The sequence below is a fragment of the Marmota flaviventris genome, chromosome 2, assembly GCF_047511675.1.
Source record: "Marmota flaviventris isolate mMarFla1 chromosome 2, mMarFla1.hap1, whole genome shotgun sequence".
NCBI lineage: Eukaryota > Metazoa > Chordata > Mammalia > Rodentia > Sciuridae > Marmota > Marmota flaviventris.
Window position 1 is genome coordinate 168,818,797 of NC_092499.1, and position 18,375 is coordinate 168,837,171.

Consider the following 18,375-nt stretch of genomic DNA (forward strand, 5'->3'; position numbering starts at 1 on the left):
CCAGAGTAGCTTAGTGACTTCCTCAAGGACATGCAAAACCTTGGCAACTGAGCTGGCTTGGGGACCCCGGTGCCACCAATGTTTGCCTCATTTTGTAGAATGGAAGTGAAATTCTCAGGCCTTTCAAGGGAGCCAGAGGCTAAGTGAAAACCGTCTAATTATATATCTAAAAAAAAAAAAAAAAAAAAAACCACTCTATTTCACCCTATCACCTCCTCTGCTTAGGACAACAAGGGTAACCAATGCTATATTCCAGGGTGTCACAGACAGATGGCACATTAAGGGGTCTAAGGAGTTAAGAATGATGGATGTAAATAAAAGTCTGTCAGGATTCCCTAGACCTTTCTTCTGGGGTCACCTATGCAATGGTTTTCCACTGCATAGTAATCACTTTGCTTTCTCTGGAAGGAAAAATCACTAAACTCGGTGTGCTGAGTCTTCCTGCATCAGTAGCTTAATGATTCACTGTTCTTTATGGCATGCATCATGCCCAGGAACAAAACTATCAGCTCCTTTTCTACTGAGGATCCCAGTAGAACACCTTTCTGAGACCGGTTAGGGCCCTAATACCTTATGAAATGACACTGCTAATAAATCCTGGTGGCTGCACTAAAAAGTCTGAGAAAGAAAGGAAGAGAAAAAGACGAACCAAATCATTTAATGTAACAATAGGTATTATTGCCTTTAGGTTTATTTTCTGTAGTATATGCTCCTAAAGGGTGTTCATTAAGGTTCATAAAGCATTCAAAGTGGTGATTCAGTGTGACAACTCTAACATCTGTCCCTTCTGATAGAGACTTTAGCATATGAATGGATGCATTTTCCTGTGAAGTCTCATGGAGTTCAAAGTTAATTGTATTTTGGTCATTTTGTGTGGGTTTTCCCATTACCAAATTAAAAACAAAATGATTCTGAGCTGGTATTGTCTATCCCTGTTCTCTAGAAGGCTCTGACACATTTGAACAATATGCTGAGGCAAGGAGCCAATCCCCACAGGCACAGAGTTCCTCAGCATTGCTGCAGGCTATGAGGGATCCCAGGTCAGAACAATCTGCTCTGTGGCACTGCTCTTGAATAGAGGATGCATTCTTGAGGTTTGGAGCAGCAACTATGGGGGATTAATTGGATATGCCAATTGAGAGGTAGAAGAAGAGCCTGAAATGCCTGTGTGCTTGAGCCTGCTGATTATGGATTTAGTCTTTGTGGATGCTGGCTTTGCCAATTTGCAGAGGTCATGAAATGCTTGTCTGAACATGCATTTCAGCATGCATTCACCATGTATTTTGTAAGGCAAAGAAGTACATGGCTCTTCAAACTTCATGTCAGAAGGTATATGCTTCTACATGCCTAGATGGGAATCTGATAGAATGGTTGAGAGAGATTCCTGGCAAAACCATCAACAATGGCAAATAGTTTTGTCCTACATGCAGTGTGGAAATCCTGCAAGTGTGTAACCATCTAGAACTTAACCTACATTGCAAGCCCCCTGCATTAGCACCTTAGGGAGACACCTTGATTTTACAGGTGCCACCAGGGCCTATTTATTACTATTACTCATTGACAGTGGTCATGTGTGCTTGCCTCTTTTTTCGAAATTAAACATCAGCTGAAACTGTGTCCTATGCCCCGTTATCATCCCACCAGGGTGAACGAAATATTCACTATGGAATAGGCTGCTCCATTTTGTAAATGAAAATAAATATCTCAGAAGAGATCAACCATGGCTGGGTACTAGTTGAAGTTTTGCCTCAAGCAGGAGTAGCAGCAACTGTTTCTTTAGAATGCAATTGGAGATAAAATAGTTCCTTAACACCCTGCAATTTGAAAGACAGACTGGAGCAGTTAGGTTTAACCACCTAGATCAGAACAGCAGAGGGTGGAAATCCAAGGATGGAGATAGAAGAATCCATCAGCCACAGGCCAGCTGGTCTACCCCACATGAGGGAAAGTGGGAAATAGCTCCCTATCAGTGGTGTTTCTTGTCCAGTGTGGGGAATATTGGAACTGTAAGGCACAACCAGACTTCATGAATCGCCTTGCCCTAATTACCAGTCTCTGAAATGTTCCTGTAGAAAAAGCAAGTTAATGATTCTCCCCAGAATTCTTATAAGCCATCATTTTCCCTTCCCCAAAGCCAAGGCTGGTTCTATTAACATTCTTCCTTGAGTCAAGTCAGGAGAATTTGAGATGTTCTTACCCTGGTCAGATAATAGAGTACTATGATTCTCTTTGATTGTGAATTTGATTTATGTAGAGCAAGCAAGCAGCACTTGATCTGTGGTTGTATTTTGTTCTGTTTTTAAAAGGGGATGAGCAGTCTCTTTGTTTCCTTGTGCTCCCAAAAGGTGTATTAGAGATCCATTTAAGCACTGAAAGCATCTGCCTCCCATCCCCTGTAACTCTCCACCTTTTACAGAGCACTTCACAGTCCCCATTAACACCCACACCCCAGTCCAGCACGATCCAGCCATGTCCTCCCTGTCCTCAGTGCCCAAGGTTGCTGTGACAGATAGATGCTGCAGCAGAATTGTTTTTCTTCCTTTTCTTTCTCCCACCTTCCCTCACCAAGGCTTTTTTTCTTCCTCCAGTCTTGGCACAAAATGCTCAAATGATGTTCTACTGCAGAATTCAATTTCACAGTTCAGTTAGGTCCTTGATTACACTGCCAAATTCAGATTAATGTGCATTTAACTAACATGGATCAGGGGAATTCTGGCTGACAGCCAGCTGTAATCGGAGCAATTGATAGCTGTGTGGAGCTTTATGCCCTGCCTACCCCAGCATACCTCTGCTGAAATTGATTGATTAAATGAATTCATTGCTATAATTATTTATAATTTTGATAATTCACAAGCCTGTGTCTGACCCTATCTTTGGGATGCTGCCCTGTGTGTGAAAGGGTAGTCGAGCTGGATTGTTAACTGGATATTATTTATTCCTATATAATACAGCCTTTCCCCCCCACCTCCTGGCCTTTTTTGATTTTGAATAGAGACATGAAAAAGCATGTTTCTGTAAGAATTAATTATATGATATGCTAAAAATGGTATCAGGAAATTAAAAACCAAGTATATGTTCTTAACCACTTCAAAAAAGGAAGGAAATCACAAATACTTAATCATTCTGTCAGTATTTTTAAAGATTCCTGTAGAGCGAATTCCTTCTCAAAATGTGGCAGATTTTCAATGACCATTAGTAGTTTCATACTGCAGCTCAGGAGTTTGGCAGCCTGGGTGATACTCTGCAAAACAATCCATCTACTCTTCTCTGATTTCACCATGCCATATGGAAATTCCCCCTTAAGGTATGCAAACTATGGCCTCATTCGTAAGGAGTTATTTGTTTCAAAAATCCAAGATTGTTTTCTCTAATGGAATGGAAAGAAAGTCTTTGTGGTATCTATTGTTTTCTCTCCTCCATAGCTTCTTTTCTCTCCTGTTCAGCAGCTCCCAGCTTGTGCAATAAGGTCTTCCAGGGTAAATGACATACATAAATCTTTTGGAAATGACATGGAACATTGGATTCACTAACCTCAGGTCCAATTCTATTGCACTGCAATTTTACTAAATGATTGGATCCCACATTTCTTTCATGATACAATAGATAGTCCTGCTCATATAAACTGTGTGCCTACTCCTTTTTCTTCTGGAATATATTAGCAAATAAGATTGTAGAAAAGACCATGCAATTCAAGGTTCACTCCTTTGCACACTTTTCTTAACATGCATGAGCACATGTGTGCAAAACTGTATGTATAGATAAGTTCATCATTTATGTTTTACCTATTGTCAAATATAGGCTATCGTCAAGAGTAAAGACAATTCATAGTAGGAAAATCAAATAATTCTAAATGTTTAAGGCGAGGAGAACTTATCACAGGAAAAAGCTTCAGCTTTCTTGCTGAAAAGAACATAAAGAAGAACAGCTTGAGCGCTGATATAAACAAACACCAAGTTCTTCTCTGACCAAAGCAAAACTGAAGCTGAACCAATTATGTACATAGGTGATCTACTTATTTTGCTGTGATGGCTATTTGTGTGTGTGTGTGTGTGTGTGTGTGTGTGTGTGTTTAAGCTTAATTCTCTCAGCCAAGATTTTTTTTTCAGTTATTTTTCTTCCATTCACCTCCCGTAGGCATTATCATTCATCATTTTCTGGTCCAATTCTTACATTTTCCTCCAGGCTGCTCAGACATCTGGACCCCCAGTGAAACACCGTGACCAGGCTTTATCTCTGTAGTTGTCACTGCAGTCTTTCCACCTCTGTCTTGACTGTGCCCCACTCCCCATCTTGTCACTGTAACCTGTCTCTGTGAATTCCTGAAGAATTCAAGTGCTAAAATGATTCTGGACCGGAACCCTCATTCTAACTTCTTAGTAGCCTTGGGTCCTTTGCATGACGTATTTCAACCTACTATGCCTCAGTCACATTATTGGTAAAATGGAATAATTATGGGGCTTATTTTATAACTTGTGGTTTAAATGCAGTAATAAATAGAGTGCCTTAAATAGTTCCTGGCGTTAATAACAAATATCATTATTAACATTCATATTTATCAGTCCAGTAAGAATAGCTTCTAATAAAGCAGTTGCTTAATCAAAGAAGCCACACTTTGACCTCAGTAAAATGCCTGTGCATTTGGTGAGGAAAAAAGTGTTCCAGCCTTGATTATATAGATAAGGGGGGTGGAAAGTAATGGTAGAAAAGCCAAGGCAGGCAAGAAAACAGGCAAATAGTACCAGTGTCCTGACCAATGGAACATGGCAACAAAGGACTGGACTAAGTAGAAGAATCTGGTTGCATAATCCTATTGGGAGCATGGGGCCATTTGCCTTGGATTGATTTGGGGAGAATTTCATCTCCGTGAGCATCAGTTTTACCATCCACAAAATGTAATAAAGTGCTCATTAGTTGATTCTCAGAGTGTAAAATAACGAGGCTGGTCTCAAATGTGTGGGCCAGTGAAGTGTACCATCATGGAATCCAGAGTTGGGTTCAGAACCAACTGAAGGTCATGGTTCAGCAACATGGTGGAGACAACCAGGATCACTCATGTACTTCTCCTTCAGCTTATTTGTCCTCTCTTCTCCCCTTGAATAGATGAAAGCCCTGGGGAAAGATCACATGTTCCATTTTCGGAAGCAAACAGTTCATTCTTCTTTGAGTACTTGAGTTTAGTTCTGAAAATTCTCTCTTGTGGGTAGGGGTTGTCCTTTACTGCTTTTTGAAAAGTCTGCACTCTTACCAGCAGCCATAAAAGATAATTGTACCTTTTTGTCTAAAAGAACTAATTTCAAAGATGTTTAGCTCCCAGCAAAGAACTCTGACTGCTGCCTTCCTTCTGTAACTGGAAATTGTCCCCCTCACGCAGGCAGGAGCCCTCTTCTAGACCCCAGTCATACTGCTGACAGGCGATAAGGGAGAAAAGAGACCTAATGCAGTGTGCAGCAGTGTTTCCAATTCCTATGGGACACAGCTTTCCTGTGTATAATGTGTCTTCGGAGATCAGTTATACATGCTTGTGGTGAATGAATGCAATTTTGTTTAAAGTGCAAAAACAAATCCTCCAGGAAAGACCCAGGGAGATGATAGCATGGAAAGGTTCCCATGACACACTTTCAAAAATAAAAATCAAAGACTTTGCTTCTCTGCACACCCTGGCCTTGCTGACTAGCCTAGATTTTGTAAATCCAAAGACCAATTTAAAGGAAGATCCAATTGTTTAACTTACATTGACATTAATCTCTCCCCACCATTGTGTGTACATATAGACACATGGAAGAATTTTCCTTGTGTAACACAAATACATAGCCTTAGAAAAAAATCAGCCTGTTTTGTAATAGAATATTTTCATTGTAATATATTTTTCAATATATTTTAAAGCCAATATATTACAATGAAAGACACCATGTCTGATTATTTTGAGAATTCATTTACAGGAATATATATATATGGCACCTTACATTATAATCTTCAATAAATGCTTACTAATTTAATTAATATCACTTTTTATTAAATCACTTTTTATTTTACTATTATGCAATGTACTTTATAACAATAACACTGCCTCAAATGTATTGGCCAGCCACTGTTTGAAACCATTGTGTATTCAACCCTGTGGAGTTCCTATTATTATTATTATTATTATTATTATTATTCAATTTTAAAGATTAGGGAACTGAGGCTTAGAGAGGCTAGGTGATTTAACTAAAGCCATCAGGTCAGGACTCATCCTTACATGAAAGTCTTCTGCATCCAGGACAGGGTCCCGGCTTAATGGACCTTGTACCTGCGATGCCCTGGTTACCTGCTGGTGGGTTTTGAAGTTAACTGAATGGGTGAGTTCACTTGAGTGGAGTGTCGTCTCTTAAAGCCAGAAGGGTTGCACTGTAACATGTTTACCAGGGCAGCCCTATCATCTAAAGCCAATGAACAGTACAGAAGAAAAAAAAAGGTCAACTGCAGAATTATTACTAAAAAAGAGGAGGAAACAGGCATGTTGTTTGGATAAAATGTGAAATATACTAAAATTGGTAGACACTATTTTTGAAATACAATTTCCCTGCATCAAGAAAATGTAATATAAACAAGAAACTCATATAAAAAAAAGAACTGAGAATGGTAAAACACATTGGATACAGTCCTTGTGCCCTAATTTGATGGAATAGCTCTTCTTTTCTGCAATGTGATGGAGTGGGAGCTTGAGACATCTACCTACTTCTACCATCTTGATGGATCCACTGAGTAATGGATCTCATCCTACTTCTCAGAGGCATTTCATATGCTTCATTACTCCTTAAATTCTTTAAATACCTCCTGCTTGGCCTCTAGAACACGCTACTTCCTTGGTTTTCTTTCTACATCACTGGCCTCTCCTTCTTTGTTCCTTTTTTCGAGATGCTTGTGCACCCTCTGGTTCTGAGATGGTGGAATGCATTGACCTTCTCCTATACATTCAGCATCATGGCTTTAATACCAATCAAACCCTGATGATTCACAGATTCCTCAACTCTTCCCTTGTCTTTGGCATATCTAAGTCACCTAACTGACATCTCTATGTGGATGTTTAATATCTCTCTCAAACTTAAGCCAGCCATAGCAGAACTCTTGATTTTCTCCCATGTATTAGGTATCTATTATTGTATAACAAATCATTCCAAGATTTAATGGCCTGAAACAACAATAGACACTTATCATCTCACACAACTTCTTGGGCCAGGTCTCCCATGAAATTAGTTATCAATTGCTCTAACACGAGCTATCTCCTGGGAAAAAGAGAAAAAAATGATGATTAACAAATTACTCCCCAAACTTAAAATAACAAACATTAGTCTCTGTTGGTTGGGAATTTTGGAGGGCTTAGTTGGTCAGTTCTGTCTTAGCATCTCTCATGAGGTTACAGTCATCTGTTGGCTGGACTGTGACTGGAGGATCCATTTTTAAGATGGCTCACATGGCTGTTGGCTTAAGAATTACGTTTGTAGCTAACTCTTAGCAGGAGGCCTCCTTTTCTCACCACATGGACCTCTCCATAGCATTCTTGAGTGTCATAATGACATGGCAGTTGCAAAAAGCCAGAGCAAGGGATCTGAGTGACAGAAAAAACACTACAAGCTTGTTTTGACTTAGCCAAAAGAAGAAGAAGGAGGAGGAGGAGGAGAAGTACTTATCATGACTTTTCCCATATTCTTTGATCACTCAGATCATCTAGATACTATGTGGAAGAAGACCATACAGAGTGTAAATATTGGGAGTCAGGGAACATCAGGAGTCAACTTGAAGGCTCATTGCTACTATACCCACAAGCCTATTCCTGCCCCTGGGTCCTCATCTCATTAAGTGGCCTGTTTTTCAAGCCAGAATCCTGTGAGTCATCTTGATTCTTCTCTTTCAACTTCTCCTCCAACCCATCATCAAATCTTTGCAACTCTACTTTCAAGCCCTATCCTTGTTCCCACCATATCTTACCCCATATACAGTAACCATCCTAATTTCAGCCCTCATGGATTACAGCAGTTAATTTACATTACAAAATATATTCTCCTTCATCAGCCGGAGAGAGCCAGACAATGTTACTCCTCTCGGTTTGGTAACCTCCATTGGCTCCTAATTCATTCAGAGCCAAAGCCAACATCCTTGCCAAGGCCTCCATAATCTTCCCTCTAGCTCTGCTCTCTTTCTGAATCTCCCTCCCTCCACTCTACTGGAGACTTCTTGCTGTCCCTCAAAGGTTCCAAGTCTGGATCTGCCTAGAATCCCCTATGTGCTTTTCTCTGCCTGGACCATCCCAAATCCAGACAACAATGGTGGTGGTTCCTTCACATCATCCAAATTTATGCTCAAAGGTACCCCTTCACAGAGGCCCTCCATGACCATACTATCCAAGATGGTACCCCATTACTCTCAACCCTCTTAGTCTGTTTTATTATAAATTTCTTCATGTCACTTAAGAATGAACTACATACTATATATTTATTGACTTCCTTATTTGTTATTTGTCTCTTGTTCTAGAATATAAATTCCAGGATGGCAGAAAGATCATCTATTTGGATATTTGGTTAACACTTCTCCAGCATTTGAAAGGGTGCCTAGCATACAGCAGTTGCTCAAATATTAGTATGTTGAATAAGTGGATAAATTCACTAAGTGGGGACAATCATTTTACCTAGAACAGTGCTGTCCAGTAGTCATTACTTCAGTGGAGGTCATGATCTATGGGAATGATATCTGATGTGATGGTTATTTTATACTGAAAATATAGTTAGTATGACTGAGGAACTCAATTTTTTATTTTATTCTTATTGACTTCAAATAGCTATTCTTATTGACTTCAAATAGCTATGACCATCTTATAACTACCATCTTAGAGTAGATATAGATCCTTACAGTAGATGGCAGGAATACAGGGGCAAGTTAATGTCATTCTATGCATATCACAACAAAGAGACAGGAATTTCTTGGGGTGCTGTGTTAAGAAGGAGGCTGAGGTCAAAATCAGCTAATCATTTTTGAGTACCACCTATGTAACTAGTACTGTGTTGTCATAGGGTCTTATTAAAAAAAAAAAAAAAAGGATACATTGATCCATTAGCACTTTCTGGCCTGGACAAGAAGGTGAACATGGTATGATGTGGTTTGTGTACAATTCCAGTGATGAACAGGGCTCTTTCCTGATCCTTTCCAAAGAAGTGATTTTTGGGACCTACACCTACAATCCTATAAGAATGGTCCCCTTACTTGGACTTCCCTTCCCATTCTTTGCTAAATTCCCTCCACCCACTCTTCAAAATCAGAGTGGAATGTTCTTTGCTGCCATCCCTTTGGGAGCTGGCCAAATATACAGATTTCATGCATACACCTGCAAATTTTGGTTGCTTTCAGTTATATTTGTACTTACTTGGCAATACGGTTACATTCATTTTCCTTATGGTCTACACCAAAGCAAAAGCTGCTTAGTACCAAGAGTCATGTTCTCCCTTGTACAGATAGATGTACTATGTTATGTATGGATAGTACATAACATTTTTAAGTCTGTGAGTTCAAAAGCATGGAAAAGGCCTCCTACCCCTGAAATTCTTGCTCAAAATACTGAACAAGAAAATACTGTTAAGCCACAAATACACCTGGGAAAATTACACATGAATTAAAACTCCCCCTGTGTTGTACACTGATGGGAGAAGACTCTTTCTTAGTGTAACCAGTACTGTTGGTGCCCCAATTATATCTTTTCATCACCTATTGTTGACCTTCATTCTACCAGCTGACCATTCCCATTTGGATCCAGCATGTGAATCTTTTCCATCCATGTCTGTCTTTCCAGGTGGATTATGATCGAGCACAGATGGTCCTCAGTCCTCCACTGTCAGGGTCTGACACCTACCCCAGGGGTCCCGCTAAACTACCTCAAAGTCAAAGCAAAGCAGGCTATTCCTCAAGCAGCCACCAGTACCCTTCTGGGTACCACAAAGCCACCCTGTACCACCACCCTTCCCTGCAGACCAGTTCTCAGTACATCTCCACAGCCTCTTACCTGAGCTCTCTCAGCATTTCATCCAGCACCTACCCCCCACCCAGCTGGGGCTCCGCCTCAGACCAGCAGCCCTCCAGGGTGTCCCATGAACAGTTCAGGGCTGCTCTGCAGCTGGTAGTCAGCCCGGGAGACCCAAGAGAATACTTGGATAACTTTATCAAAATCGGAGAAGGGTCAACAGGCATCGTGTGCATCGCAAGCGAGAAACACACGGGAAAGCAAGTGGCGGTGAAAAAAATGGATCTTCGAAAGCAACAGAGGCGAGAATTGCTTTTTAATGAGGTAAATGGTGTGTTTGGATCATCCTTTCTCTCCAGTGTAACATTTATATCCCATTTCAAAAACAGCACGTGTACATTTGAGGACATTAGAAAGGCACCCACATAATCTTTTCTACTTGTCTTTTTCTATGTGTGTTTGGCTGTCACTTTTATAAAGTACTTCATGCATGTCAGTCACTGTGCTAAGCATTAATTTAGTTGGACCTCACAACCTCATGAGTCAGAAAGTGTTCTCACTATTTCAGCAACAAGGAAACTTGGGCTCAGATTAAGTGACCCTCCCAAGGTTATGCAGGAAGTTGACCACAGACCTGTGATTTGCATTCCTTTCTCCACTGTCTACAGCTGTTCATAGATCAACCTTCACATCTGTAGGAAATTGGTTCCAGGATCCCCTCAGACACAAAATCTGTGAATTCTCAAGTCCTTTACATAAAACAGTATATAGTATTTGCATATAGTCTATGCATATCCTCCTGTATACCTTAAAGCATCTCTAAAACCCAATGTAATGTAAATGCTATGTAAGTAGCTTTTATATTACATTGTTTAGATAATAAAAGTAAAGGGAACAGTCTGTACATGTTCAGTACTGATGCATTTTTTTTTGAGAGTGAGAGAGTGAGAGAGAGAGAATTTTTTTAATATTTATTTTTTAGTTTTTGGCGGACACAACATCTTTGTATGTGGTGCTGAGGATGGAACCCAGGCCGAACGCATGCCAGGCAATCGCGCTACCGCTCGAGCCACATCCCCAGCCCCACTGATGCATTTTTTAAAAAATCATTTTCTATTCACTATTGATTGAATCCACAGATGAAAATCTCAGGGAAGCAGAGGGACAACTGTATACATGTTATATTGTTGTGATACTATTTATACCCTTTATAACCTATTTTTGTAAGTCAGTAAACTGAGGTTTAATCAATGGCCTGTCATTCTTTAGGAACTTTAAAATTTTTTTTTTCTTAACTATAAAAAATTATGATTTCTTCCTGCAGAAGGTATGGAAAGCATAAGAAAGTGTCCCACACAATTCCACAAGCAAGCAATGCCTACATTAAGATGTTAGTGCTTTTTTAAATATTTTTTCTACTTATATAACTCTTTTCTTTAGGATAATTCTATATGTGTACTTTGGTAACTTTCTTTTTTTATTTTTTATTTATAAATAATAATAGAATCTATTTTGATATGTTTATACAAGCATGGAATATTTTATTCTAATTAGGACCCCAGTCTTGCCAAGGCATACCACATTGAGATTCATTGTGGTGTATTCATATATGTACATAGGAAAGTCATGTCAGATTCATTTCATTGTCTTTTCTATTCTTATCCATATTCTCTTCATTTCCCTTTGTTGAATCCACTGAACTTCTACTCTTCCCCTCCCTGCCCCTTTATAGTTTAGTAACATTCAAATTTCAATTACTATTAACATTAAGTTGATATTAATAAAAATTAAAATAAGATATATATTAACATGTTTTCTTTTCTACATGTCAAAACATCATTTTCATGGCCAATAATTTTTTTGTCACATATATGTGTCAAATTTACTTCCAGTTTCTGATTTTATTGTTTCTAATTTGAGACTTTTATAATTTTGTAGTGAATATTGTTAACACATGTTTTTGGCCTCATAACTGATAATTTCTTTAGATTCATAGAAGTGGAATTAACAGATCTAATGATATATCATATTTTAGGGAAATGACATATAGTATTTCCAGAAAGTTCATACCAATTGGTATCCTCACCAGTAGACCTATTTCACCTTCACTAGCATTACCAGATACTATCATGTTATCTCTGTTAATTTGATAGATATGAATAAATTGTACAGTAAGTTTATAGGGCACATCATATTACTTTGTACACACAGCTCTTGTTATATTAAAGAAGCCTTTTATGTATATTTGTTGTACATATTCTTCCACTTTCTAATCTACCTTTTCAGCCACTAGAGAACAGCCAGCCAAATTCCACCAAAACAAGTCAAAAATTATCTTTCTCATTCATCCAGGTTGTGATAATGCGGGATTACCACCATGAAAATGTGGTGGACATGTACAACAGCTACCTGGTTGGAGATGAGCTCTGGGTGGTCATGGAGTTTCTAGAAGGTGGTGCCTTGACAGACATCGTTACTCATACCAGGTACATTTCTTTATTATCCAGGCAGATAATTCAAGGTGCTTAATATTCTCCTCCAAGGTAAGGTCTCAATGACTGTCTTCTCAACTCTTCATAAATTGTAAACTCTTTGGAATCAAGGAACACAACTTCCTTTTCTCCTATGTTTCCCAGATTTCTCATTGTTATATCTTGCATGTGTAGTCCATTCATTAAATTAACATTCTACCTACCCTAAGAAGGTTATTAATACCCAATTATTATTATTATGGGGTTTTTTTTGCTTTTTTGGTGTGTTGGAATTGAACCTTGCTGGTGCTAAGCATGCACTTTACCACTGAGCTATAACTATAACCCTGCCATTGATTTAAAAATCAGCAATCTGCAAAGGGACAAACAACAAAAGTGCTCATTACCAACTAGAGTTGAAATACTGAGTTGTCATGCCATAATACCACCCCATGAACCTAAGGAAGGAAAGGGCGGGTAGAAGATCAAAGTTTAATGTTAGAAAGCAAGCCTCCTAAGAGAAAGAAATTCTTCAATTCTGGTTTAAACCAGTCTTGCAGTTTTGTTAATGCCTAAGAAATTTTTTGTAAGAATCCATGGAAGTAAATTTGTACTAATGACCCCAGAGCTGAAAAACTGAGGTCTCATTCTTTTGATTTATGCTGGACATCTTTAATTTTTGACACCAAACCTGTGTTCTGGCAATCAAGCCAGAACCTTCCTTTTGTTTGTCTGCAGATTTTCCAGATATGGGCTGCAGTACATGGACTAATTCTCCAGAACACAAAAAAGTAACCTCTCCTGAGAATTTGAAAGATGCCCTTGTACCTCTCTTGTTCCTGAACTGTTATTTCCTTTCTAGAATGAATGAAGAACAGATAGCTACTGTCTGTCTGTCAGTGCTGAGAGCTCTCTCCTACCTGCACAACCAAGGAGTGATTCACAGGGATATAAAGAGTGACTCCATCCTCCTGACAAGTGATGGCCGGGTAAGATTTTCACGTTGGGTTCCTCCTTCATCACTTCATCTGTCATGCACATTATTCTCTTAAGAACACTTTTTCATAATTCTAATTTTTTCTTAGTCACCAGTCACCCACAACACTTTCCAGAAGACTTACAAAAAGGAAATTGCCTTCCCATCCTCTGTGTCAACCTGTTCCTCTGAATTACCTGTGACCTGAATTGGAATGGGTAATTTGCCTCCTTTACAATGAAGTATAGGAACTAATGAAAGCTTTGAAAATTTCATTTTCTGTCACATTTCTCCTTTTGTTGGAGGAGAGGAGCTGACTTTTCTAGGGCTGTGTTTCTCCCCTTCCTGCAAATATCCATGTCTACAGGGTCTCTCAGAAGCCCTGCAAGAAACAGATGACAAGCTCCAAAAGGATAATTTGCAGAGAGGTTACTTAATAATATTTTATAAAAGTTCAAGCAGACATAGAAAATTCTTAAGGAATAGGGCACAAACATGAGTGCAATACTCAACAATAGACTACCATTCTACCTCATGCCTGAAAAACTGAGGCAGGGAACTGTTTGCTGGAATCTGGAAATAGGTTATAGTATTCAGGTCTGTCTGGCAGGAACTCTGAGTTTTGGTGAAATCCAGTCCATGGTAAACCTGTAGCATGTGAGCTGAGGATAACTACCCCAACCTCCCTCTGCCCCTTGTTTCTGTCATCTACTGATGCTCCCCACTGGCTCAACCCAGTCAGGAGCCATCACTACAGTCAGTGCAGATTGGCCTCCTAAGGCTCAGAGAAAGGAGGAGAATGTGTCTGAAAGGACAAACAGAAAATACTCATCACACCAGAATATTTCCATGCCCAACTTCTGCATTTCTCATCACTGCAGCATACCCAGAGGATTCTGTTTAATCTCAGCAGCTACACATGGTACAGAGCATACAACAATTAAGGAAATAATGAACTGCTGTTCCAAGGAAGGATTAGTTAGATAGGATAGTTCTGAAGCATAGATTTTATTTAAATTCCCTGATACTCCCACTAGAGTTAATAGCTCTGGGACAAAGAGCCAGTCATCCTTTTGATGTACCTATCTTTTATAATCCAGTAATCTTGGCCCTAAGGAGAATGTTCACGTCACATCAGAATTGCCCAGAGATGATCAGAGAACAACAGGAGGAAACTTCCCAAGCACTTTGGCTTTTCTTACTTTGTTTTTAAAATATTTTTTTTTTTTTGTAGAGAAGTTAGTAAGTTCAGAATAGATGACAAAATAAAGATCACTCAATCCTACTTAATATTTTTCTGTCTTTCCATGTATACATAATTTGCAAACTTGGGATTATATTTAATGGGCAGTTTGTGGTCCTACTTTTTGCATTATTCAGGCTGAAATTTTTAAAAGCAGGACTACAAGGAGCATCTGTAAGGTTTTGCTATGTAACAAACCTCACAATACTTAATGGCTTAAAGCAAGAACCATTTATTTACTCACAAATCTATGGCTCATCATTCTGGGCTGATACCAGTGGAACAACTGGTCTCTGCTCCATGTGGCACAAGCTAATGAACTTGTGACCAGACTGCAGTTGATGGTCTCACTCACTTGCCTGGCAATTGGCTGGTTTTCAGAAGACACAGGAAGGTCACCTGGCCCCAACCAAGTATTGTTTGTCTCCCAGTAGAGTAGACCTGTAATTCATATGTTGCTGGTAGCAAGGTCCCCAAGTATAGCAAGACAAGTAAGCCCTGTTGCAGATCCACAAGCTCTTTCAAACCCTGTGCTTACATAATGTATGCAAAAGTAAGTCACACCACACAGCCAAGCCTAGATTCAAAAGGTGGGGAAATAGATTCCATGTCTTGATAAGACAAAATACAAAGTCTTACTAGAAAGGGATATAGCCCAAAGGGAAGGGAAGAGTCAGCGTCCATTTTTGCATAATCTTCCTAAAACAGAAGTATAGGAAAAGAGCAAGAATTCTTCCTTGGCCCGATTCAGAAAGCACCTAGGCCCCACAATCTCAAATTCAGTTTGCAAAACATGGAACTGGCCCATGAATCAGTATAAGTGGTCCACTTGTACTACCAGAAAGAAAAAAGAAAGCATGGAGATTTCAAGACAACCCTTCTTTGCCTGGAGATTGATGTTGCAGGCCTCCTTGTTGGAAGTACCTATCTGATGTCAAAATCAGACAGCAAACTAAGATAATAATTCCTTGTTTCGTTAGCTCACTTAAAGATCTTCCCTCCTCTCAATGTGCAAGATAATTAAATCTTTCAGTTGTTATTCTCAAGGGAAGAACCTTTGTCTCAAAATCTCCTGTACTGCTGTGTACCCAGCAAAGAGCTCACGGGGCCAGGAACATTGGAAGTCCTTAAAGTCTTGGTGGCTTTTTATGCATGTCATTTCATAAATATTTGCTGAATGTCTACTATGTGCTAGGGATGAACAAAGCAAAATCACTTCTTTCATTAAGCTTATTTAGGGGTTGGAAATGTGGTAATAAACAAATATATTTTTTTTAAAAAAATTACCACCAGACAAGAAGTGCAAAGTGCTAAATTTTCTGTAATTGATTTAAGCAGAGTAAGGATTATGGAGCATAAGGAGCCTGGAGCTCTATTATAAAGGCCAGTCAGAGAAGGCCCCTCTGATGCAGTGACATCCCAGAAGAGGTTTAGGAGGAATTGGATCTTTTAGCTGTCAGAGGTAGGAGTCTCCCAAGCAGAGAGAACAAATTGCATGTTTGGTGGATCTGTGCCTCTTGGCTGTGTAACCCAAAGGTTTTTCATTCACATTTCAGAACTTTATACCATATTGATTCTAATGGGCTTCTTCAGTTTTCTACAAAACAAGGAAACTATTTTTTTTTTTACATAAAGAGAGCTGAGTGTGAATAGTCTGCAAAAAAAAAAAAATCTGAGAGCACTGAATACTAAAATACTGAACTCTTAGAGCATATTGAGAGGACTATTTTAGTTATTTTATTTTATTGCTATTATAACAAAGCACCTCAAGGTCATAGGTCAATGAGCTTTTGAGCTGTGTCTCAACAGCTCTGAGGGTTGGCTGGGCTCAGCAAGGCAGTGCTGCTCTGACCTCTGGTTAGATGATGCCTGGACTGGGGTCTTCTAGAAGTCTTCCCCACTTACATATAAGATAGGTAGTGGTAGCTGGTGATTACAAGGTCAGTTGGGAACTATTAGCCAGAACAACAACAATGTGGTCTCTCTGTGACACTTGGGCTTCCTCATGGAATGGTAGTTGGGTTCCATGAGTGGATTCCAAGAAAACAAGGTGGAAGTACAGGGCATTTTTGTAACATAATCACAGTATAAAATAGTGTCACTTCCACCATAATCACAAGTCCTTCCAGATTCAGTGAGGAAGAAAGGATGGAATCCTCCTCAGTGGGAAGAAAATTAAAGTCACGGTATAAGAAAAGCTCATGAAATGGGTTATACTATTGTTTGCTCTTTTAAAAAATACTGTCTGCCACACAAGAAGTACTGGATTCTCTTCCTGTTGGGAGATATTGAACATCATTAGAGAAATGCAAATTAAAATTACAATGAGATATCACTACATACCTATAAGTATGGCTAAAATGAAAAACAGTGATAACACTGCTCATTCATACGTTGTTGGTACAACCACTCTGGAAAAGAGAGTGGTACAACCACTCTGGAAAACAGTTTGCAGTTCCTTTCAAAACTGGGGATTGTGATGGAGTAATTTATATTCCGTGCATGTATGAATATGCCAAAATGAACCCCAGTGTTATGTATAACTATGAGTCACTAGTAAAATATTTAAGAAAACTAAAACTGACTTACCCTATAACCAGTAACTACACTCTTGTGCAGAGAAATGAAGCTTATTTTCACATAGAAACATATGTACAAATATAATAAAGCTTATTTGCACATAGAAACTTATGTACAAATATTCATAGAAGTTTTTTTCATAACAACCTCAAACTGAAAACTCCCCAAATGTCTTTCAGAGGGTGAATGGTTAAATAAAGTATGGTGTGGTCATACCATGGAGTACTATTCAACAATTAAAAGAAGAACAAACAATTGACACATACAGAAAGTGAATGAATTTCCAGGAAATTATGCTGAGTAAAAAAACAAAATCCAATCTCAAAAGGATACATGTTGCATGGTTCTGAGTATATAATATATGTGAAATAATTATAGATATCCACAGCAGATAAATGGTTGCCTGGGGCTAGGAACAGGGGATGTGCAGTTATGAAGGGATATCCTAGGGAGTCTTATGGTGATGGTTTGTAATATCTTGTTTGTGGTGGTGGCTATGCAAGGCAACATGTGTTAAAATGTCAGAGTATACACACACATAACACACAGATAGGTTCATATAGACCTGATAAAATCTGAATAAGCTCTGTGGGTTGTCTCCACATCAATTCTTTGTGTTGATATTATGCTGTACCTTGATAAGAGGCTGATAGTATGAAGGTCTAGATGCACATTTTTTTGGCAACTTCTGTGAAGCCATGATTGCAAAATCAACAGAAAATGACAGGAACTTGCTCAGACTGAAAAGAACAAATTATTTCTGGCTTCTTAAAAGCCTGGAAGAAAACTTCCTTTATATCAATTAAAAGAAAACCATTTCCTAATTACCTATGACATATATAATATCTGATTAGTCATTGATTTCTGGTAAGCAGCAGAGCAGTCCCAGAACACGTGCTGGGTGTTGGTATGTAAATACCCCAGCTCTCTCATTTGGTAGAATAACTGAGAGTCACTTGTTCTGCACAGTCCCCCAGACTTCTTCAGCAAGATTGAGCTCTAATTGCCCATAACTAGCCTGGTAAATAATCTCTAAATAATTCCCTTCCTTATCATACTTGGCCATATCACTGCTAGTATTTCTTACATCTTCCAAATAAATGACTTGCACTGAGTT

At 39.0% G+C, this 18,375-nt stretch overlaps 1 protein-coding gene across 1 annotated transcript in view; it reads left to right on the top strand.

The window, feature by feature from the left end:
- The window catches only part of Pak5 (p21 (RAC1) activated kinase 5), a 114,021-nt gene that overhangs the window by 84,877 nt on the left and 10,769 nt on the right, over positions 1 to 18,375 (top strand). Inside the window, exons 3-5 of the mRNA XM_027921577.3 lie at positions 9,821 to 10,312; positions 12,341 to 12,474; positions 13,322 to 13,448. Of these exons, the coding sequence (XP_027777378.2) occupies positions 9,821 to 10,312; positions 12,341 to 12,474; positions 13,322 to 13,448 (753 nt within the window). The remainder of the gene's footprint in view (positions 1 to 9,820; positions 10,313 to 12,340; positions 12,475 to 13,321; positions 13,449 to 18,375) is intronic.